The sequence below is a fragment of the Panulirus ornatus genome, chromosome 5 (genome assembly GCF_036320965.1).
Source record: "Panulirus ornatus isolate Po-2019 chromosome 5, ASM3632096v1, whole genome shotgun sequence".
Taxonomy (NCBI): Eukaryota; Metazoa; Arthropoda; class Malacostraca; order Decapoda; family Palinuridae; genus Panulirus; species Panulirus ornatus.
The window spans coordinates 15,612,984-15,638,306 of NC_092228.1; the positions used below are offsets into that span (position 1 = coordinate 15,612,984).

At 41.3% G+C, this 25,323-nt stretch overlaps 1 protein-coding gene across 8 annotated transcripts in view; it reads left to right on the plus strand.

Moving 5' to 3' along the window:
* Positions 1 to 25,323, plus strand: part of Cdep (Chondrocyte-derived ezrin-like domain containing protein) — a 729,829-nt gene that overhangs the window by 488,729 nt on the left and 215,777 nt on the right. For 6 of the 8 annotated variants that reach the window (XM_071661711.1, XM_071661717.1, XM_071661713.1 and 3 more), the window contains 2 exons: positions 2,485 to 2,645; positions 15,174 to 15,248. In XM_071661711.1, coding sequence (XP_071517812.1) covers positions 2,485 to 2,645; positions 15,174 to 15,248 — 236 coding nt within the window. The remainder of the gene's footprint in view (positions 1 to 2,484; positions 2,646 to 15,173; positions 15,249 to 25,323) is intronic. The other 2 variants (XM_071661716.1, XM_071661718.1) reach the window with 1 other exon arrangement.

Sequence of the window (25,323 nt, forward strand, 5' to 3'; positions counted from 1 at the left end):
AAGGATGTAAAGTAAAACCACTCCAGATGTGAGAGTAGCGCTCTTTACAAGAATGGCCCAGTCCTTTGTATAAATGGAGAAATTGTTTGGAAGAGAAGAAATTATGGCATCTAAACATGACTCAGTTTCTTGGAAGCAGACTTAGCTATTTCCATGATATGAGCTATCCAAGATAGTGTGGATGTTACAGCAATAACAAGTCTGTCCATTGATTTAAGAATTAAAATTACTGATCCATCAAATGAGAGAGGAGAGTCATGAGGAATTTTTGACAGAGAGATGGGTAGAAACAGGGTCTTGGAGACATTAAACTTAATAGTGTGTTGAGACAGGATGCAGATCAAATAAGAGAAGGGGAACAGAATTGAAGGATGTGGAGGAATACAGTGTTAAACCATTAGCACAAGAGTGTATCTGGTTATTTGTTGATGGAGGTAGAGTGTAGGAAATAAGAGAGCCTTGAGGGAATTGCTGTTAAGGGAGAAATGGGGAGAAGCTGATCCATCAATAACAAGGGAGATAGATTAGTCTGAGAGGAAGCTAGATATGAGGGAGGGAAGCCAGAAGAGGGTAGCTTAGAAATGAGACCCCAGTGCCACACCCTCTCTAAAGCTTTGGATATGTTAAGAACAACCGCATAGGATTCCCCAAAAATCTTTTGAGATAATGACTAGACACTAATAAGAAAGGAAAGGGTATCATTATTGGATTTCGCCTTACGAAAGCCATACTGGTAATCAGAGAGATGACTGTGTGAGATACAAGATGTGTAACGATATGGGAGTTGAGGAGGGATTCAGTGACTGGAAATAGATGTCAGAGATATATATAGGACAATAGTTGGAGGGGTCAGAATGGCCACCCATTTTTGGGATGGTATGTACTAATTGATATCATTTTTCACCACATGCTTTTCATATATGATTAACAGGTTCTTCCTCTTGCAAACATTCAATAATATTCTCACCTTTTAAGATTATAAACCGTGCAAATGTTGAATTGTTCACCCAGAGTTTATCTATTCATGCATCCACATTTAATGTAAACAAACATAGGGCTTCAGTCCCTTGCTCATCATCACTTATGTTAAGAGCTAAGTATTGAAGATCTTCTCTCTTGATGACTTTAACATAGCCTGCTAAGATGAGTCAGAAGCACGTATCATCTAATATAGTAGCTGTTGATGTGTTAATGCAATATGATGGTGGATGAGAGTGATATAATAAACCGATGTGATGATGGATGATGTCCTATTGATATCAGTAAAGCATTTTATTTTGCCTTACAATCTTAATCACATTTAAGCAGCACACAGAACAGCATATGTAAATGTTTTAGCTATATTCCTGAGAAGCATATTCCCATTTTATGAAATTGTTTGGTAAAGTTGGCTTCATTTAAAGCAATTTCATGTAGAGTAACAGTTTTTAAGAACACTTTAGAGTAACAGTATTTAGGAACACATTTGATACCTTAAACAAAGAGCTCCTGTAATATAACAAGTAGATGAATGCATTCCATAAATAGAATATGCTTGCATTTCCGTACTTAGCTAAACCATCAGAATTTTTAGAAATGTTCAGTATCTGTATACATGTGAGGTGATTAGAAATAAGTGGAAAATAGGACTGAATTGGAAAGGTTGAGTGATATGTGGCTGTGAAAGAGATTGGGAGAATGTTTTTGATTTATGGCGATGGCTTGTCTAGAGGAAGATGGCACTGAAGAGGAGTTCACCTCAGTGTGATTTTTAGTTGCTGTTCGTATCTCAGATTATGAGCTGTTGTGCTTTTAGCTCATTTCCCAATTTCAGATCCTTTCTAGTTACTTAATTCTTCACTTCATTAAACTTGTGTGCAGTAGCACCAGACATGCCTCTCAGAAAATTACCCCTCACATTATATCATAGATATCACCTTTTTATGCTGTAAATTATGGGCTCAAATAGGTTTTTTGCTTAAGGTGTTGGTAAACTAATCACAAATAATGAGGGATGTAGGATTTGATTTTCTTAACACTTATTATTGTAACAGTAATTGCATCTAATAAGTGCTTTGTGCTCTTCCTTCTTCATTCCAAGTATTGTCAGATGGAGTTACTGTATACTAGCATAGTGCACAGTGCTGAATGTAATGCTGGATGGAAAAGGAGAAAATTATTACTTTTTTGATATGAGTATTTATGATCAGAAAACAGTAAGGTAATCAGTATTGATATGGACTCCAAACTAGATATAGATAATGGATATAATGCTTTAATGTTTGCTGTATATTCCTTTAAAGTCGAAAATAATATAAGAAATATTGTTGATAATAGATTTTTTAATATAATTTTATTAATGGCATATTTCATATTTCTGCAATTAATGTCATACTGGTTGAAAAATTTCATTCCATTGATATTGTATAAAGACATCATGTAGAACAGTGAGCTGTATAAATGTTTGCTTCTAAATTAGTTTAACAAATGCAAACAATGTTCCAGGGTTATTACAAGGATATTGTTGAATTCTTCTTTGATGGCCGAAATGAATGTAAAAATTTCTGGAAGAAGTGCGTTGAGCACCATGGGTTCTTCCGATGTTCACAAGTTAAAAAAGTTCCACGTCAAAAGACCAGAGTCCTTTCAAGAGGATCATCTTTTAGGTAAGTTACTTTTCATTAAGATGGTTGAGTTGCAACCATTACTTAAGGAAGGTTATTATAGAGAATTGTTTAGGCTGAAAGGGTACATAGAATAGCATGTAAATTTATTTGCTTTAAATCTAAATTTACAAGTTTGTTTTTTTACACTTTATAGGGATGTTTTGTACTGGGTGATTAATTTTCAGTTATTCACCAGTTACTTTAATCGATTTCCCTTTCAGTAATTGTGCTGAGATGCTTCTGTCCATCCATATTTTTATATGTTGAATCCTACTCATATTATCCTATTAAAAGTTTAGCATCATCTGTAAACACATTTAGATATGACTTAACTTCTGCAGGTAAGCTGTTTGCATAATCAAGACTATCTGGCCCCAAGACTGAACCCTGTAAGACACCAGTGATTACATTTTTCCGATTGAAAAAGATACGTCAGACATATATTCTCTTTTCTCTTCTGTTTAGGTACTTTTGATCACTCAAAGGGGTTCATCTCTTACTTCTGCTTTTTTTTCCCAGCCTCCTGCTGGGGCAATGCCCTCTGGTAGCTCAAGAACACAGGGTCCAGCCACCCATCTCTTTAACCTAAGCTAGTGCTCACTCTGTCGTAGAAGTCCAGAAGATTTGCTATGCATGACCTCTTCCCTCTGAACCCATGCTGCCTCTCACGTAGGTAGTTACTCTTTTGCAATTACTCATCCATTTGACTTGATGATCTTTTCCAGTATTTTACAAATTGTGCTTGTCATTGATACAGACATATATTTTGGCACATTTTTCCTATCACGTTTCATAACCCTTTTCACTGTGGCAGTCCTAAAATCCATTATGCATTTGGTGTGTGGGAGATATCCAGTTAGTCTAAAAAGTATTGCCTTAATTTTATAACTAGGATAAACTAAAACATAAGGCTTTACTGGATGCTGCCTGTTTGTGGTTCTGCTGTGAGGGAAAAGTCACCTTCCACAAGATTGTATCATAGGGGTACATTCTCAGTGAAGACCTTTTTATTCCAAAGGAGTCCATCTTCTTCCTGCTGCTAAATGTAGTGTTGCCTTGAAACTGCAGGAACCCCCTGGAGAAGGCATCCTGTGTTATATCATAAAAATGAAATAACTTGAACATGTGTATGATATTTTTTTATATAAATTTGAAGAATGTGTGGAAGGCGAGAACATTATCTCGGAAAGCAAAAATGGGTATGTTTGAAGGAATAGTGGTTCCAACAATGTTATATGGTTGCGAGGCGTGGGCTTTAGATAGGGTTGTTCAGAGGAGGGTGGATGTGTTGGAAATGAGATGTTTGAGGACAATATGGTATGTGAGATTGGTGTGAAGTGGTTTGATTGAGTAAGTAATGAAAGGGTAAGAGAAATGTGTGTGGTAAAAAGAGTGTGGTTGAGAGAGCAGAAGAGGGTGTGTTGAAATGATTTGGTCACATGGAGAGAATGAGTGAGGAAAGATTGACAAAGAGGATGTATGTGTCAGAGGTGGAGGGAACAAGAAGTGGTGAAAGGCATGCAATTTATAGAGTGAATTGGAACGATGTGGTATACTGGGGTCGACATGCTTTCAATGGATTGAATCAGGGCATGTGAAGCGTCTGGGGTAAACCATGGAAAGTTTGTAGGGCCTAGATGTGACAGATAGTATGTTTGAGAAAAGGAACCTGGATGTTGTGGCTCTGAGTGAAATAAATCTCAAAGGTGAAGGGAAAAATGGTTTGGGAATGTCTTAGGAGTAAAGTTAGGGGTTGGTGTTAGGGCAAATGCTAAGGAAGGAGTAACAATACTGTTGAAGCAAAAGTTGTAGGAGTGTGTGGTAGACTGTAAAGAGGTGAGCTCCAGACTGGTATAGGTGAAAGATTAAAGTGGATCATAAGAGATAAATGATTATTAGTGCCTATGTGTGATAGGCTGTAAAGAGATGAGCTACAGACTGGTATAGGTAAAAGATTAAAGTGGATCATAAGAGATAACGCCTCGCATGTCGTAGAAGGTGACTAGAGGGGACGGGAGCGGGGGGCCAGAAATCCTCCCCTCCTTGTATTTTTAACTTTCTAAAATGGGAAACAGAAGAAGGAGTCACGCGGGGAGTGCTCATCCTCCTCGAAGGCTCAGACTGGGGTGTCTAAATGTGTGTGGATGTAACCAAGATGTGAAGAAAGGAGAGATAAGTAGTATGTTTGAGGAAAGGAACCTGAATGTTTTGGCTCTGAGTGAAACGAAGCTCAAGGGTAAAGGGGAAGAGTGGTTTGGGAATGTCTTGGGAGTAAAGTCAGGGGTTAGTGAGAGGACAAGAGCAAGGGAAGGAGTAGCAGTACTCCTGAAACAGGAGTTGTGGGAGTATGTGATAAATGTAAGAAAGTAAATTCTCGATTAATATGGGTAAAACTGAAAGTTGATGGAGAGAGATGGGTGATTATTGGTGCATATGCACCTGGGCATGAGAAGAAAGATCATGAGAGGCAAGTGTTTTGGGAGCAGCTGAATGAGTGTGTTAGTGGTTTTGATGCACGAGACCGGGTTATAGTGATGGGTGATTTGAATGCAAAGGTGAGTAATGTGGCAGTTGAGGGAATAATTGGTATACGTGGGGTGTTCAGTGTTGTAAATGGAAATGGTGAAGAGTTTGTAGATTTATGTGCTGAAAAAGGACTGGTGATTGGGAATACCTGGTTTAAAAAGCGAGATATACATAAGTATACGTATGTAAGTAGGAGAGATGGCCAGAGAACGTTATTGGATTACGTGTTAATTGACAGGCGCGCGAAAGAGAGACTCTTGGATGTTAATGTGCTGAGAGGTGCAACTGGAGGGATGTCTGATCATTATCTTGTGGAGGCTAAGGTGAAGATTTGTATGGGTTTTCAGAAAAGAAGAGTGAATGTTGGGGTGAAGAGGGTGGTGAGAGTAAGTAAGCTTGGGAAGGAGACTTGTGTGAGGAAGTACCAGGAGAGACTGAGTACAGAATGGAAAAAGGTGAGAACAATGGAAGTAAGGGGAGTGGGGGAGGAATGGGATGTATTTAGGGAATCAGTGATGGATTGCGCAAAAGATGCTTGTGGCATGAGAAGAGTGGGAAATGGGTTGATTAGAAAGGTGTAGTGAGTGGTGGGATGAAGAAGTAAGATTATTAGTGAAAGAGAAGAGAGAGGCATTTGGACGATTTTTGCAGGGAAAAAATGCAATTGAGTGGAAGATGTATAAAAGAAAGAGACAGGAGGTCAAGAGAAAGGTGTCAGAGGTGAAAAAGAGGGCAAATGAGAGTTGGGGTGAGAGAGTATCATTAAATTTTAGGGAGAATAAAAAGATGTTCTGGAAGGAGGTAAATAAAGTGCGTAAGACAAGGGAGCAAATGGGGACTTCAGTGAAGGGGGCAAATGGGGAGGTGATAACAAGTAGTGGTGATGTGAGAAGGAGATGGAGTGAGTATTTTGAAGGTTTGTTGAATGTGTTTGATGATAGAGTGGCAGATATAGGGTGTTTTGGTCGAGGTGGTGTGCAAAGTGAGAGGGTTAGGGAAAATGATTTGGTAAACAGAGAAGAGGTAGTAAAAGTGTTGCGGAAGATGAAAGCCGGCAAGGCAGCAGGTTTGGATGGTATTGCAGTGGAATTTATTAAAAAAAGGGGTGACTGTATTGTTGACTGGTTGGTAAGGTTATTTAATGTATGTATGACTCATGGTGAGGTGCCTGAGGATTGGCGGAATGCGTGCATAGTGCCATTGTACAAAGGCAAAGGGGATAAGAGTGAGTGCTCAAATTACAGAGGTATAAGTTTGTTGAGTATTCCTGGTAAATTATATGGGAGGGTATTGATTGAGAGGGTGAAGGCATGTACAGAGCATCAGATTGGGGAAGAGCAGTGTGGTTTCAGAAGTGGTAGAGGATGTGTGGATCAGGTGTTTGCTTTGAAGAATGTATGTGAGAAATACTTAGAAAAGCAAATGGATTTGTATGTAGCATTTATGGATCTGGAGAAGGCATATGATAGAGTTGATAGAGATGCTCTGTGGAAGGTATTAAGAATATATGGTGTGGGAGGCAAGTTGTTAGAAGCAGTGAAAAGTTTTTATCGAGGATGTAAGGCATGTGTACGTATAGGAAGAGAGAAAAGTGATTGGTTCTCAGTGAATGTTGGTTTGCGGCAGGGGTGTGTGATGTCTCCATGGTTGTTTAATTTGTTTATGGATGGGGTTGTTAGGAAGGTGAATGCAAGAGTTTTGGAAAGAGGGGCAAGTATGAAGTCTGTTGTGGATGAGAGAGCTTGGGAAGTGAGTCAGTTGTTGTTCGCTGATGATACAGTGCTGGTGGCTGATTCATGTGAGAAACTGCAGAAGCTGGTGACTGAGTTTGGTAAAGTGTGTGAAAGAAGAAAGTTAAGAGTAAATGTGAATAAGAGCAAGGTTATTAGGTACAGTAGGGTTGAGGGTCAAGTCAATTGGGAGGTGAGTTTGAATGGAGAAAAACTGGAGGAAGTAAAGTGTTTTAGATATCTGGGAGTGGATCTGGCAGCGGATGGAACCATGGAAGCGGAAGTGAATCATAGGGTGGGGGAGGGGGCGAAAATCCTGGGAGCCTTGAAGAATGTGTGGAAGTCGAGAACATTATTTTCGAAAGCAAAAATGGGTATGTTTGAAGGAATAGTGGTTCCAACAATGTTGTATGGTTGCGAGGCGTGGGCTATGGATAGAGTTGTGCGCAGGAGGGTGGATGTGGTGGAAATGAGATGCTTGAGGACAATGTGTGGTGTGAGGTGGTTTGATCGAGTAAGTAATGTAAGGGTAAGAGAGATGTGTGGAAATAAAAAGAGCGTGGTTGAGAGAGCAGAAGAGGGTGTTTTGAAATGGTTTGGGCACATGGAGAGAATGAGTGAGGAAAGATTGACCAAGAGGATATATGTGTCGGAGGTGGAGGGAACGAGAAGTGGGAGACCAAATTGGAGTTGGAAAGATGGAGTGAAAAAGATTTTGTGTGATCGGGGCCTGAACATGCAGGAGGGTGAAAGGAGGGCAAGGAATAGAGTGAATTGGATCGATGTGGTAAACCGGGGTTGACGTGCTGTCAGTGGATTGAATCAGGGCATGTGAAGCGTCTGGGGTAAACCATGGAAAGTTGTGTGGGGCCTGGATGTGGAAAGGGAGCTGTGGTTTCGGGCATTATTGCGTGGCAGCTAGAGACTGAGTGTGAACGAATGGGGCCTTTGTTGTCTTTTCCTAGTGCTACCTCGCACAGATGAGGGGGGAGGGGGATGGTATTCCATGTGTGGCGAGGTGGCGATGGGAGTGAATGGGGGCAGACAGTGTGAATTGTGTGCATGGGTATATATGTATGTGTCTGTGTATGTATATATATGTGTACATTGAGATGTCTAGGTATGTATATTTGAGTGTGTGGACGTGTGTGTGTGTATACATTGTGTATGGGGGTGGGTTGGGCCATTTCTTTCGTCTGTTTCCTTGCGCTACCTCACAAATGCGGGAGACAGCGACAAAGCAAAATAGAATAAATAAAAATAAATGAGATAAATGATTATTAGTGCCTATGCACTTGGCTATGAGAAGAATGTTCATGTAAATGGAAATGGTGAACAGCTTGTGGAGCTGTGTGCTGAAAAAGGGCAGGTGATTGAGAATATCTGGTTGGGAGTGTGACTACTGCAGTATACTTATGTGAGTAGGAAAGATTGTCAGGGGGCATGATTGGAGTTCTTACTAAATGATAAGTTTGCAAAATAGAGACTTCTGAATGTGAATTTGCTGAGACGGGCAATTGTTAGGATGTCTGATCATTATCTTGTGGAGGCAAGAGTGAATATCTTTAGAGGTTTTGGAAAAGAGGAAATGATATGGTTAAGAAGGGAGTGGTGAACATAAGTGAGCTAGGAAAAGAGAATCGTATGAAGAAATACTGGTATAGATTGCGTGTAGAATGGCATAAGGTGAGAGTAAACAAAACAAGGGAATGGATGAAGAATGGGAGGTATTTAGGGAAGCAGGACTGGCATGTGCAACAGAAGTTTTTGGCATGCATAGAGTGGGAGATAGGTAGGTGAAAAAGGATAATGAGTGGTTGGATGACAGTAAAGTTGCTCATACAAGTGTAGCAAAAGGTATATGGGTGGTGCTTACAAAGGTGTGCAGATGTTTGGGAGATCTTAAGAGAAAGCAGCAGGTCAAGAGGAAATGATATGGTTAAGAAGGGAGTGGTGAACATAAGTGAGCTAGGAAAAGAGAATTGTATGAAGAAATACCGGTATAGATTGAGTGTAGAATGGCATAAGGTGAGAGTAAACAAAACAAGGGAATGGATGAAGAATGGGAGGTATTTAGGGAAGCAATACTGGCATATGCAACAGAAGTATTTGGCATGCATAGAGTGGGAGATGGGTAGGTGAAAAAGGATAATGAGTTGTTGGATAACAGTAAAGTTGCTCATGCAAGTGTAGCAAAAGGTGTTGCTTACAAAGAAGTTGTGCAGATGTTTGGGAGATTCTTAAGAGAAAGCAGCAGGTCAAGAGAAAGGTGTAGGAGTTGAAAAAGATAGCAAGTAAGAGTTGGGGTGAGCAAGTATCAGTAAACTTCAGGGAGAATAAGATGTTTGGAAGGAGGTTAACAGTGTAGGGAAAACAAGAGAACAAATGGTCGCATCAGTGAAGGGGCAAATGGGGAAGTGGCATGAAGGGATGAGGTGAGGAGAATGGGTTAGTACTTTGAAGGATTGCTGAATGTGTGTGATGATTGTGGCAGATGTAGGATATTTGGACTGGGGAGGTATGCAAAGTAAGAGTCTTGGAAAATGTTTTGGTGAAGGGAGAAACCTGGCAAAAGCCTTGTATAAGATGAGCTGTTGTAAGGCAGCTGGAGTGGATGGTATTGCAGTTGAAATTCTGACTGGGGATGATTTTAACTGATTTGTTAGTTAGGAATTTTAGTGTATATGTGGATCATATTGAGGCAGAATGGGGTGTGAGTTTCAGTAGAGAAATTTTGGAGGAATTGAAATGTTTTAGGTACCTGGGAGTGAATGTGGCAGAATATGGAACTATGGAAGTGCAAGTAAGCCATTGTGTGGGTGAGGAGGCACAGGTTCTGGGAGCACTGAGGAATGTGTGGAAAGAGAGGTTGTTATCTTCAAGGGCAAAAAAGGGTATGTATAAATGTATAGTAGTCCCAGTGATGTGCAGTTGCAAGGCTTTGGCTATAGCTAAGGATGTGCAGAGCAGGATGAATGTGTTGGAAATGAAATGTTTGTGGATAACACATGGTGTGAGGTGGTGTGATCAGATAAGTAATAAAGGGGAAAGAGAGAGGTGTGGTAATAAGAAGAGTGTGGTTGAGAGAGCTTAGGAGGTTCTGCTGAATTAGTTTGGGCATACAGAGAGAATAAGTGAGGAGAGGTTGACAAATAGGTAGTATGTGTCAGGAGAGCAGAAGGGGTAGGCCAAACTGGAGATGGAAGGATGGAGTGAAAAAGGTTTTTAGCAATTGGGGCCTAAACATGCAGGAGGAAGAAAAGCATGCATGAGATAGAGTGAGTTAGAATGATGCATACAGGGGTTGTTGTTCTGTCAGTGGACTAAACGAGGATATGTGAAGCAGCCAGGTCTATAGGGCCTAGTTGTGTATAAGGAGCTCTGGTTTCATTTCATTGCACTTGATAACTAGAGAATGGACTCGAGTGAACGTGGCCATACTTTGTCTGTTCATGTTGCTACCTTGCTATAAGGTGGGAAACATTGGACAATTGTAAAAAAATAGATTGAAATAATGATAATGATAATAATAATGATATTAATAATAATGATAATAATAATTATAATAATAATGATGATAATAATAATAATAATAATAATAATAATAATAATGGTAATAATAATAATGATAATAATAATGATAATAATAATAATAATGATAATAATTCGCCTTGAGGCAGAGTTGGATAATATAAGAATTTTTGATTGATTATGCTATTCATTAAGTGAACAGGAGAAAAATACCATAATGTACCTAATACATCTGCAGTGTATGGGGTAAATGACAGAATATACCCAGTCTTCCACTCCTTTTGTACTGATCTTTTTTTCACTGAGTTTTTTTTATGTTATGTTACCTGTCAAATGATTCTGTACACTCTGGTTTTCCATTTGATATGGTGAAATATCATAGGGCTGTATGCATTATATAGATCAACATTGCTGATCAGCTTATTACATCTTGTCTAATAAATTCATTCCTTTCAACTTTCTCTTCTCATTCCATTTATTTATTTTTTCATTAATATTACCTTCATTGTGAATATAGTTCGGGACTTAGGATTCAGCTCTTTACGCGTCTCCTCTTTTGTTTGAACCTGTGTCCCCATTGTCCTTCATTTTGTTTGTTTGTTCATCATATGACAATTTGCATGTGATGAATAAATAAAACAATTTCAAATTTACATTTCTGTCCATAGTATTTTATTTTCTTACAACCTTATTTTGTTGTACACATTTCGTGCTCTTTTCTGCTTTTTATATGATGCCTGGTTGTTGTGTTAACTATTCATTATCCATAGTCTGTGTCTACTTTCCTTGGCCTCGTGACAATTGATGAGCTATGTCTCTTTCTCCTGTAAATTTTCTCTCTTCAGTGGCATTTATATTGTACACTTACTCTCTTTATTGACTAAATAGAACCTCTTGAAACTGTTTTCTACTCTGTGTTGTGTTCTACTCTGTGTAATACTGTTCCCCCACCATAGAAGTGTGTAACTCTGAAATTTTTCCATCTGGTGTTAATGGACTCTGCCTGCAAGTGGTTACACTGGGAGTGAGAAGTCACTTTTGGCTAGGTTGTATCATTACTGCAAGTGGTTACAATGGGAGTGAGAAGTCACTATTGGCTTGGTTGTATTTTTATTAATGGCTGGAAAGGAGTACAGTTGTTACAGGCTTCCATGCTTCAAAGGAATTTCTCATTTTCCTTCTCCTTTGTGGGTGCAGCATCAAAGCTGCAGGAGCCTCATTAAAGTGTTCCTGGGATTCTGTTATGACAATAATAATAATGATAATGATAATGATGGCAGCTCATGCATGGATGTGGGTGGATGAAGCTTTTTTGTCTATTTTATGGCATTACATTGCTGACATTGGGGGGGGGGGGGATATGAGGTGTGGAGGAAAAGAAAGGAGTGTATATGCTATAATTTTTCTTTTCCTTCATGCATTTGTGCTGTTCCTGTCAGGCAGGGTGTGGTGTCAGGAATGGATAACGGCAAGCAAGGATGATTGTGTACACATGTATATATGTATATGTTTGTATATTTGCTTATATGTATATATATTTGGCAAGGTTGCTTCATTGTTAATGGCTGGAAAGGAGTACACTTTTTAAGGGCTTTCTTGCTCCAGAGAAATTCATTATTTTCCTGCTCCTTTGTGGGTGCAGCAACAAAGCAACAGAAACCCAATAGAAGTGTATTTGGAGTTCTGTTATAATAATAACAATAACAATAATGACAGCTCCTGTATGGATGTGAGCAGATGTGGCTTTTTCATTCTTCCATGGCCCTACCTCACTGACATGGGGAGGGGGCAGCGATAGGTGTGGGGGAGAAACAGAGAATGTATATGCTATCTTTTTTCCTTTGTGCATTTGTGCTGTTCCTGTTGGGCAGGATGGTGTTGGGAATGGATGAGAAGTGAGCAAGTATGAATAAAAGAGAGTTCTCCAATTACAGAGGCATAAGTTTGTTGAGTATTCTGGGAAATTATATGGGAGGGTATTGATTGAGAGGGTGAAGGCATGTACAGAGCATCAGATTGGGGAAGAGCAGTGTGGTTTCAGAAGTGGTAGAGGATGTGTGGATCAGGTGTTTGCTTTGAAGAATGTATGTGAGAAATACATAGAAAAGCAAATGGATTTGTATGTAGCATTTATGGATCTGGAGAAGGCATATGATAGAGTTGATAGAGATGCTCTGTGGAAGGTATTAAGAATATATGGTGTGGGGGGCAACTTGTTAGAAGCAGTGAAAAGTTTTTATCGAGGATGTAAAGCATGTGTACATGTAGGGAGAGAGGAAAGTGATTGGTTCTCAGTGAATGTCGGTTTGCGGCAGGGGTGTATGATGTCTCCATGGTTGTTTAATTTGTTTATGGATGAGGTTGTTAGGGAGGTGAATGCAAGAGTTTTAGAAAGAGGGGCAAGTATGCAGTCTGTTGTGGATGAGAGAGCTTGGGAAGTGAGTCAGTTGTTGTTCGCTGATGATACAGCGCTGGTGGCTGATTCATGTGAGAGACTGCAGAAGCTGGTGACTGAGTTTGGTAAAGTGTGTGAAAGAAGAAAGCTGAGAGTAAATGTGAATAAGAGCATGGTTATTAGGTACAGTAGGGTTGAGAGACAAGTCAATTGGGAGGTAAGTTTGAATGGAGAAAAACTGGAGGCAGTGAAGTGTTTTAGATATCTGGGAGTGGATTTGGCAGCGGATGGAATCATGGAAGTGGAAGTGAATCATAGGGTGGTGGAGGGGGCGAAAGTTCTGGGAGCGTTGAAGAATGTGTGGAAGTTAAGATCATTATCTCCAAAAGCAAAAATGGGTATGTTTGAAGGAATGGTGGTTCCAACAATGTTGTATGGTTGCGAGGCTTGGGCTATGGATAGAGTTGTGCGGAGGAGGGTGGATGTGCTGGAAATGAGATGTTTGAGGACAATATGTGGTGTGAGGTGGTTTGATCGAGTAAGTAATGAAAGGGTAAGAGAGATGTGTAGTAATAAAAAGAGGGTGTTTTGAAATGGTTTGGTCACATGGAGAGAATGAGTGAGGAAAGATTGACCTAGAGGATATATGTGTCAGAGATGGAGGGAACGAGAAGAAGTGGGAGACCAAATTGGAGGTGGAAAGATGGAGTGAAAAAGATTTTGAGTGATCGGGACCTGAACATGCAGGAGGGTGAAAGGCATGCAAGGAATAGAGTGAATTGGAACTATGTGGTATACCGAGGTCGAGTGTTGTCAGTGGATTGAACCAGGGCATGTGAAGCGTCTGGGGTAAACCATGGGAAATTCTGTGGGGCCTAGATGTGGAAAGGGAGCTGTGGTTTCGGTGCATTATTACATGACAGCTAGAGACTGAGTGTGAATGAATGTGGCCTTTGTTGTCTTTTCCTAGCGCTACCTCGCGCACATGAGGGGGAGGGGGTTGATATTTCATGTGTGGCTGGGTGGCGATGGGAATGAATAAAGGCAGACAGTTTGAATTATGTACATATGCATATATGTTGAGATGTATAGGTATGTATATTTGCGTGCTGATTCGTGTGAGAAACTGCAGAAGCTGGTGACTGAGTTTGGTAAAGTGTGTGAAAGAAGAAAGCTGAGAGTAAATGTGAATAAGAGCATGGTTATTAGGTACAGTAGGGTTGAGGGACAAGTTAATTGGGAGGTAAATTTGAATGGAGAAAAACTGGAGGAAGTGAAGTATTTTAGATATCTGGGAGTGGATTTGGCAGCGGATGGAACCATGGAAGTGGAAGTGAGTCACAGGGTGAGGGAGAGGGCAAGGGTTCTGGGAGTGTTGAAGAATGTGTGAAAGGCAAGAACGTTATCTTGGAGAGCAAAAATGGGTATGTTTGAAGGAATTTTGGTTCCAACAATGTTATGTGGTTGCGAGGCATGGGCTACAGATAAGGTTGTGCAAAGGAGGGTGGATGTGTTGGAAATGAAATGTTTGAAGAAGATATGTGGTGTGAGGTGGTTTGATGGAGTAAGTAATGAAAGGGTAAGAGAGATGTGTGGTAATAAAGAGAGTGTGGTTGAGAGAGCAGAAGAGGGTGTATTGAAATGGTTTGGTCACATCGAGACATGGAGACACCCCAATCTGAGCCTTCGAGGATGATGAGCACTCCCCGCGTGACTCCTTCTTCTGTTTCCCCTTTTAGAAAGTTAAAATCAAGGAGGGGAGGGTTTACAGCCCCCTGCTCCCGTCCCCTTTAGTAATGTGCCTTTCTGAAGCAGTTATAATCCTGAATATGGGAAGGGGAAGTCAGGGTTGGATTTCTGACTATAGCTATGCATTTTATCATGCATTGTTACCTGAAAAAAATTATGGAAAACTAAATTTACTACAACCTTCAGATGGTAATCAAATTAGTATTATTTATAAAAACATTATTTTCAGTATATAAAGTTTGGGCATGGGTGGGGCAGCTTTGAAAAATTTGCCTCTGAGGAACAAAGAGGATAAATCTAGCCCTTTGTTCCATGAAATATGACAAATGAGTTGAGGGTAACTGACAGTTAGCATAGGGTGAAAACTTCATATGTACAGATTCCTTCTCATTGGTATTTAGGCTAAGTCAGAGTGTAGTGATTTCTGAAAGTGAAAATAGAAAATGGAATCTCATAATGGAGAAATACGTATGATACTCTTTTGATTATATTTATTTCTGATACTCTTTTGATTATATTTATTTCTGTTAAAACTCTCATCTGCAGAGCAGAGTACAAGAATTGCCTTCCCTCTAGTCGTTTCATTTTATCCTACAGATACAGCGGTAGAACACAGAAGCAAGTTCAAGAGTTCGTCAGAGATAACTATGTAAAAAGAGCTCCATTTCAAAGGTAATTTTGTTTATTGATTTGTGCTTGTTTGTTACTGAAATTCACTTAAGTTTGTATATTCATGTTGAAATAGTATGTAATAATTATATCATGCATTGAATGATAACACCGGTGGACCGATATTTTTAATGGATTTTAACTTTTCCTGTTATAATTGAAACAAAAAAGTCTTTATATGAAAACTGAACTTCTCTCCTTTGCAGTTTGTCCCACAAGCATGAGAGGTATTCCTTAGGAATATCAGGATTAGTACCTTCCAACCCTTTGTCTGTCTGGTGGTGAATGCTTGCTTTCCCCACTTGTCATTATCCTCTCCACCAGATAGCAGCTGCTCACACATTTTGGGTCTTCCTTATTCCTGTCAGAGACTGCCACAAAGATTTTATTTCCTGTGTCATGGGGTAGTGACAGAAATGGATGAAGGCAAGCAAGTATGAATATGTACATATGTATACCTGTATATGTCTGTGTATGTATATGTATGTATATGTTGATATGTAGATGTATGTATATGTGCATGTATCAATAAATTTTAGGGAGAATAAAAAGATGTTTTGGAAGGAGGTAAATAAAGTGCGTAAGACAAGGGAACAAATGGGAACATCAGTGAATGGGGCTAATGGGGAGATGATGACAAGTAGTGTGATTTGAGGAGATGGAGTGAGTATTTTGAAGTTTCGTTGAATGTGTTTGATGATAGAGTGGCAGATATAGGGTGTTTTGGCCGAGGTGGTGTGCAAAGTGAGAGGGTTAGGGAGAATGATTTTGTAAACGGAGAAGAGATAGTAAAAGCTTTGCGGAAGATGAAAGCTGACAAGGCAGCGGGTTTGGATGGTATTGCAGTGGAATTTATTAAAAATGGGAGTGACTGTGTTGTTGACTGGTTGGTAAGGTTATTTAATGTATGTATGACTCATGGTGAGGTGGCTGAGGATTGGCGGAATGCTTGCATAGTGCCATTGTACAAAGGCAAAGGGGATAAGAGTGAGTGCTCAAATTACAGAGGTATAAGTTTGTTCAGTATTCCTGGGAAATTGTATGGGAGGGTATCGATTGAGAGGGTGAAGGCATGTACAGAACATCAGATTGGGGAAGAGGAGTGTGGTTTCAGAAATGGTAGAGAATGTGTGGATCAGGTGTTTGCTTTGAAGAATGTATGTGAGAAATACTTAGAAAAGCAAATGGATTTGTATGTAGCATTTATGGATCTGGAGAAGGCATATGATAGAGTTGATAGAGATGCTCTGTGGAAGGTATTACGAATATATGGTGTGAGAGGCAAGTTGTTAGAAGCAGTGTAAAGTTTTTATCAAGGATGTAAGGCATGTGTACGAGTAGGAAGAAAGGAAACTGATTGGTTCTCAGTGAATGTCGGTTTGCAGCAGGGGTGCGTGATGTCCCAATGGTTGTTTACTTTGTTTATGGATGGGGTTGTTAGGGAGGTGAATGCAAGAGTTTTGGAAAGAGAGGCAAGTATGAAGTCTGTTGTGGATGAGAGAGCTTGGGAAGTGAGTCAGTTGTTGTTCGCTGGTGATACAGCGCTGGTGGCTGATTCAGGTGAGAAACTGCAGAAACTGGTTGACTGAGTTTGGTAAAGTGTGTGAAAGAAGAAAGTTGAGAGTAAATGTGAATAAGAGTAAGGTTACTAGGTACAGTAGGGTTAAGGGACAAGTCAGTTGGGAGGTACGTTTGAATGGAGAAAAACTGGAGGAAGTGAAGTGTTTTAGATATCTGGGAGAGGATTTGGCAGCAGATGGAACCATGGAAGCAGAAGTGAGTCATAGGGTGGGGGAGGGCCGAAAGTTTTGGGAGCGTTGAGAAATATGTGGAAGGCGAGAATGTTATCTCAGAAAGCAAAAATGAGTATGTTTGAAGGAATAGTGGTTCTGGCAATGTTATATGGTTGTGAGGTGTGGGCTATGGGTAGAGTTGTGCGCAGGAGGGTGGATGTGCTGGAAATGAGATGTTTGAGGACAATATGTGGTTTGAGGTGGTTTGATCGAGTAAGTAATGAAAGGGTAAGAGAGATATGTGGTAATAAAAAGAGTGTGGTTGAGAGAGCAGAAGAGGGTGTTTTGAAATGGTTTGGTCACATGGAGAGAATGAATGAGGAAAAATTAACAAAGAGGATATATGTGTCGGATGTGGAGGGAACGAGAAGTGGGAGACCAAATTAGAGGTGGAAAGATGGAGTGAAAAGGATTTTGAGTGATCAGGACCTGAACATGCAGGAGGGTGAAAGGCGTGCAAGGAATAGAGTGATGTGGTATACCGGGGTCGACATGCTGTCAATGGATTGAACCAGGGCATGTGAAGTGTTTGGGGTAAACCATGGAAAGTTCTGTGGGGTCTGGATGTGGAAAGGGAGCTGTGGTTTCGGTACATTGTACATGGCAGCTAGAGACTGAGTGTGAACAAATGTGGCCCTTGTTGTCTTTTCCTAGTGCTACCTTGCACACATGAGGGGGGAGGGGGTTGTCATTTCATGTGTGGTGGGATGGCGATGGGAATGGCTGAGGGCAGACAGTATGAGTTATGTACATGTGTATATATTTATATGTCTGTTTGTGTATATATATATGTGTACATTGAGATGTATAGGTATGTATATTTGCGTGTGTGGACGTGTATGTATATACATGTGTATGTGGGTGGGTTGGGCCATTCTTTCGTCTGTTTCCTTGCGCTACCTCACTAACGCAGGAGACAGCGACAAAGCAAAATTAATAAATAAATAATTTTTTTTTTTTATACCTTTGTCGCTGTCTCCCGCGTTTGCGAGGTAGCGCAAGGAAACAGACGAAAGAAATGGCCCAACCCACCCCCATACACATGTATATACATATACATCCACACACTCAAATATACATACCCATACATCTCAATGTACACATATATATACACACATAGACACATACATATATACACATGCCCACAATTCACACTGTCTGCCTTTATTCATTCCCATCGCCACCCCGCCACACATGGAATAACATCCCCCTCCCCCCTTATGTGTGCGAGGCAGCGCTAGGAAAAGACAACAAAGGCCCCATTCGTTCATACTCAGTCTCTAGCTGTCATGCAATAATGCCCGAAACCACAGCTCCCTTTCCACATCCAGGCCCCACACAACTTTCCATGGTTTACCCCAGAAGCTTCACATCCCCTGATTCAATCCATTGACAGCATGTCAACCCCGGTATACCACATCGATCCAATTCACTCTATTCCTTGCCCGCCTTTCACCCTCCTGCATGTTCAGGCCCCGATCACTCAAAATCTTTTTCACTCCATCTTTCCACTTCCAATTTGGTCTCCCACTTCTCCTCGTTCCCTCCACCTCCGACACATATATCCTCTTGGTCAATCTTTCCTCACTCATTCTCTCCATGTGACCAAACCATTTCAAAACACCCTCTTCTGCTCCCTCAACCACGCTCTTTTTATTTCCACACATCTCTCTTACCCTTACATTACTTACTCGATCAAACCACCTCACACCACACATTGTCCTCAAACATCTCATTTCCACCACATCCACCCTTCTGCGCACAACTCTATCCATAGCCCACGCCTCGCAACCATACATTTTTGGAACCACTATTCCTTCAACCATACCCATTTTTGCTTTCCGAGATAATGTTCTCGACTTCCACACATTCTTCAAGGCTCCCAGGATTTTTGCCCCCTCCCCCACCCTATGATTCACTTTTGCTTCCATGGTTCCATCCATTGCCAGATTCACTCCCAGATATCTAAAACACTTTACTTCCTCCAGTTTTTCTCCATTCAAACTTACCTCCCAATTGGCTTGACACTCAACCCTATTGTACCTAATAACCTTGCTCTTATTCACATTTACTCTTAACTTTCTTCTTTCACACACTACCAAACTCAGTCACCAGCTTCTGCAGTTTCTCACATGAATCAGCGACCAGCGCTGTATCATCAGCAAACAACAGCTGACTCACTTCCCAAGCTCTCTCATCCCCAACAGACTTGATACTTGACCCTCTTTCCAAAACTCTTGCATTCACCTCCCTAACAACCCCACCCATAAACAAATTAAACATCCATGGAGACATCACACACCCCTGCCGCAAACCTACTTTCACTGAGAAACAATCACTTTCCTCTCTTCCTACACGTACACATGCCTTACATCCTCGATAAAAACTTTTCACTGCTTCTAACACCTTGCCTCCCACACCATATATTCTTAATACCTTCCACAGAGCATCTCTAGCAACTCTATCATATGCATTCTCCAGATCCATAAATGCTACATACAAATCCATTTGCTTTTCTATGTATTTCTCACAGACATTCTTCAAAACAAACACCTGATCCACACATCCTCTACCACTTCTGAAACCACACTGCTCTTCCCCAATCTGATGCTCTGTACATGCCTTCACCCTCTCAATCAATACCCTCCCATATAATTTACCAGGAGTACTCAACAAACTTATACCTCTGTAATTTGAGCACTTACTCTTATCCCCTTTGCCCTTGTACAATGGCACTATGCATGCATTCCGCCAATCCTCAGGCACCTCACCATGAGTCATACATACATTAAATAATCTTACCAACCAGTCAACAATACAGTCACCCCCTTTTTTAATAAATTCCACTGCAATACCATCCAAACCTGCTGCCTTGCCGGCTTTCATCTTCCGCAAAGCTTTTACTACCTCTTCTCTGTTTACCAAATCATTTTCCCTAACCCTCTCACTTTGCACACCACCTCGACCAAAACACCCTATATCTGCCACTCTATCATCAAACACATTCAACAAACCTTCAAAATACTCATTCCATCTCCTTCTCACATCACCACTACTTGCTATCACCTCCCCATTTGCGCCCTTCACTGAATTTCCCATTTGCTCCCTTGTCTTACGCACTTTATTTACCTCCTTCCAGAACATCTTTTTATTCTCCCTAAAATTTAATGATACTCTCTCACCCCACTTCTCATTTGCCCTCTTTTTCACCTCTTGCACCTTTCTCTTGACCTCCTGTCTCTTTCTTTTATACATCTCCCACTCAATTGCATTTTTTCCCTGCAAAAATCATCCAAATGCCTCTCTCTTCTCTTTCACTAATAATCTTACTTCTTCATCCCACCACCCACTACCCTTTCTAATCAACCCACCTCCCACTCTTCTCATGCCACAAGCATCTTTTGCGCAATCCATCACTGATTCCCTAAATACATCTCATTCCTCCCCCACTTCCCTGTGTACGTGTAGGAAGAGAGGAAAGTGATTGGTTCTCAGTGAATGTAGGTTTGCGGCAGGGGTGTGTGATGTCTCCATGGTTGTTTAATTTGTTTATGGATGGGGTTGTTACGGAGGTGAATGCAAGAGTTTTGGAAAGAGGGGCAAGTATGAAGTCTGTTGTGGATGAGAGAGCTTGGGAAGTGAGTCAGTTGTTGTTCGCTGATGATACAGCGCTGGTGGCTGATTCATGTGAGAAACTGCAGAAGCTGGTGACTGAGTTTGGTAAAGTGTGTGAAAGAAGAAAGTTAAGAGTAAATGTGAATAAGAGCAAGGTTATTAGGTACAGTAGGGTTGAGGGTCAAGTCAATTGGGAGGTAAGTTTGAATGGAGAAAAACTGGAGGAAGTCAAGTGTTTTAGATATCTGGGAGTGGATCTGGCAGCGGATGGAACCATGGAAGTGGAAGTGAATCATAGGGTGGGGGAGGGGGCGAAAATCCTGGGAGCTTTGAAGAATGTGTGGAAGTCGAGAACATTATCTCGGAAAGCAAAAATGGGTATGTTTGAAGGAATAGTGGTTCCAACAATGTTGTATGGTTGCGAGGCGTGGGCTATGGATAAAGTTGTGCGCAGGAGGGTGGATGTGCTGGAAATGAGATGTTTGAGGACAATGTGTGGTGTGAGGTGGTTTGATCGAGTAAGTAATGTAAGGGTAAGAGAGATGTGTGGAAATAAAAAGAGCGTGGTTGAGAGAGCAGAAGAGGGTGTTTTGAAATGGTTTGGGCACATGGAGAGAATGAGTGAGGAAAGATTGACCAAGAGGATATATGTGTCGGAGGTGGAGGGAACGAGGAGAAGTGGGAGACCAAATTGGAGATGGAAAGATGGAGTGAAAAAGATTTTGAGTGATCGGGGCCTGAACATGCAGGAGAGTGAAAGAAGGGCAAGGAATAGAGTGAATTGGATCGATGTGGTATACCAGGGTTGACGTGCTGTCAGTGGATTGAATCAGGGCATGTGAAGCGTCTGGGGTAAGCCATGGAAAGTTGTGTGGGGCCTGGATGTTGAAAGGAAGCTGTGGTTTCGGGCATTATTGCTTGACAGCTGGAGACTGGGTGTGAACGAATGGGGCCTTTGTTGTCTTTTCCTAGTGCTACCTCGCACACATGAGGGGGAAGGGGGATGTTATTCCATGTGTGGCGAAGTGGCGATGGGAATGAATAAAGGCAGAGAGTGTGAATTGTGTGCATGGGTATATATATGTGTGTCTGTGTGTGTATATATGTATGTACATTGGGATGTATAGGTGTGTATATTTGCGTGTGTGGACGTGTCTGTATATACATTGTGTATGGGGGTGGGTTGGGCCATTTCTTTTGTCTTTTTCCTTGCGCTACCTCGCAAATGCAGGAGACAGCGACAAAGCAAAGTAAAATAAAAATAAAAGATATATATATATATATATATATATATATATATATATATATATATATATATATATATATATATATATATATATATGTTGGGGTGAAGAGGGTGGTGAGAGTAAGTGAGCTTGGGAAGGAGACTTGTGTGAGGAAGTACCAGGAGAGACTGAGTACAGAATGGAAAAAGGTGAGAACAATGGAAGTAAGGGGAGTGGGGGAGGAATGGGATGTATTTAGGGAATCAGTGATGGATTGCGCAAAAGATGCTTGTGGCATGAGAAGAGTGGGAGGTGGGTTGATTAGAAAGGGTAGTGAGTGGTGGGATGAAGAAGTAAGAGTATTAGTGAAAGAGAAGAGAGAGGCATTTGGACGATTTTTGCAGGGAAAAAATGCAATTGAGTGGGAGACGTATAAAAGAAAGAGACAGGAGGTCGAGAAAGGTGCAAGAGGTGAAAAAAAGGGCAAATGAGAGTTGGGGTGAGAGAATATCATTAAATTTTAGGGAGAATAAAAAGATGTTCTGGAAGGAGGTAAATAAAGTGCGTAAGACAAGGGAGCAAATGGGAACTTCAGTGAAGGGCGCAAATGGGGAGGTGATAACAAGTAGTGGTGATGTGAGAAGGAGATGGAATGAGTATTTTGAAGGTTTGTAGAATGTGTTTGATGATAGAGTGGCAGATATAGGGTGTTTTGGTCGAGGTGGTGTGCAAAGTGCGAGGGTTAGGGAAAATGATTTGGTAAACAGAGAAGAGGTAGTAAAAGCTTTGCAGAAGATGAAAGCCGGCAAGGCAGCAGGTTTGGATGGTATTGCAGTGGAATTTATTAAAAAAGGGGGTGACTGTATTGTTGACTGGTTGGTAAGGTTATTTAATGTATGTATGACTCATGGTGAGGTGCCTGAGGATTGGCGGAATGCGTGCATAGTGCCATTGTACAAAGGCAAAGGGGATAAGAGTGAGTGCTCAAATTACAGAGGTATAAGTTTGTTGAGTATTCCTGGCAAATTATATGGGAGGGTATTGATTGAGAGGGTGAAGGCATGTACAGAACATCAGATTGGGGAAGAGCAGTGTGGTTTCAGAAGTGGTAGAGGATGTGTGGATCAGGTGTTTGTTTTGAAGAATGTCTGTGAGAAATACATAGAAAAGCAAATGGATTTGTATGTAGCATTTATGGATCTGGAGAAGGCATATGATAGAGTTGATAGAGATGCTCTGTGGAAGGTATTAAGAATATATGGTGTGGGAGGCAAGTTGTTAGAAGCAGTGAAAAGTTTTTATCGAGGATGTAAGGCATGTGTACGTGTAGGAAGAGAGGAAAGTGATTGGTTCTCAGTGAATGTAGGTTTGCGGCAGGGGTGTATGATGTCTCCCTGGTTGTTTAATTTGTTTATGGATGGGGTTGTTAGGGAGGTGAATGCAAGAGTTTTGGAAAGAGGGGCAAGTATGAAGTCTGTTGTGGATGAAAGAGCTTGGGAAGTGAGTCAGTTGTTGTTCGCTGATGATACAGTGCTGGTGGCTGATTCATGTGAGAAACTGCAGAAGCTGGTGACTGAGTTTGGTAAAGTGTGTGAAAGAAGAAAGTTAAGAGTAAATGTGAATAAGAGCAAGGTTATTAGGTACAGTAGGGTTGAGGGTCAAGTCAATTGGGAGGTGAGTTTGAATGGAGAAAAACTGGAGGAAGTAAAGTGTTTTAGATATCTGGGAGTGGATCTGGCAGCGGATGGAACCATGGAAGCGGAAGTGGATCATAGGGTGGGGGAGGGGACGAAAATTCTGGGAGACTTGAAGAATGTGTGGAAGTCGAGAACATTATCTCGGAAAGCAAAAATGGGTATGTTTGAAGGAATAGTGGTTCCAACAATGTTGTATGGTTGCGAGGCGTGGACTATGGATATAGTTGTGCACAGGAGGATGGATGTGCTGGAAATGAGATGTTTGAGGACAATGTGTGGTGTGAGGTGGTTTGATCGAGTAAGTAACATAAGGGTAAGAGAGATGTGTGGAAATAAAAAGAGCGTGGTTGAGAGAGCAGAAGAGGGTGTTTTGAAATGGTTTGGTCACATGGAGAGAATGAGTGAGGAAAGATTGACCAAGAGGATATACGTGTCGGAGGTGGAGGGAACGAGGAGAAGTGGGAGACCAAATTGGAGGTGGAAAGATGTAGTGAAAAAGATTTTGTGTGATCGGGGCCTGAACATGCAGGAGGGTGAAAGGAGGGCAAGGAATAGAGTGAATTGGAGCGATGTGGTATACCGGGGTTGACGTTCTGTCAGTGGATTGAATCAAGGCATGTGAAGCGTCTGGGGTAAACCATGGAAAGTTCTGTGGGGTCTGGATGTGGAAGGGAGCTGTGGTTTCGGTACATTGTACATGGCAGCTAGAGACTGAGTGTGAACAAATGTGGCCCTTGTTGTCTTTTCCTAGTGCTACCTCGCACACATGAGGGGGGAGGGGGTTGTCATTTCATGTGTGGTGGGATGGCGATGGGAATGGCTGAGGGCAGACAGTATGAGTTATGTACATGTGTATATATTTATATGTCTGTTTGTGTATATATATATGTGTACAGTGAGATGTATAGGTATGTATATTTGCGTGTGTGGACGTATGTATATACATGTGTATGTGGGTGGGTTGGGCCATTCTTTCGTCTGTTTCCTTGCGCTACCTCACTAAGCAGGAGACAGCGACAAAGCAAAATTAATAAATAAATAATTTTTTTTTTTTTTATACCTTTGTCGCTGTCTCCCGCGTTTGCGAGGTAGCGCAAGGAAACAGACGAAAGAAATGGCCCAACCCACCCCCATACACATGATATACATATACATCCACACACTCAAATATACATACCCATACATCTCAATGTACACAATATATATACACACATAGACACATACATATATACACATGCCCACAATTCACACTGTCTGCCTTTATTCATTCCCATCGCCACCCCGCCACACATGGAATAACATCCCCCTCCCCCCTTATGTGTGCGAGGCAGCGCTAGGAAAAGACAACAAAGGCCCCATTCGTTCATACTCAGTCTCTAGCTGTCATGCAATAATGCCCGAAACCACAGCTCCCTTTCCACATCCAGGCCCCACACAACTTTCCATGGTTTACCCCAGAAGCTTCACATCCCCTGATTCAATCCATTGACAGCATGTCAACCCCGGTATACCACATCGATCCAATTCACTCTATTCCTTGCCCGCCTTTCACCCTCCTGCATGTTCAGGCCCCGATCACTCAAAATCTTTTTCACTATCCATCTTTCACTTCCCTATTAGGAGTCTCCCACTTCTCCTCGTTCCCTCCACCTCCGACACATATATCCTCCTTTCAATCTATCTCCTCCCTCAATCTCTCCATGGACCAACCATTTCAAAACACCCTCTTCTGCTCCCTCAACCACGC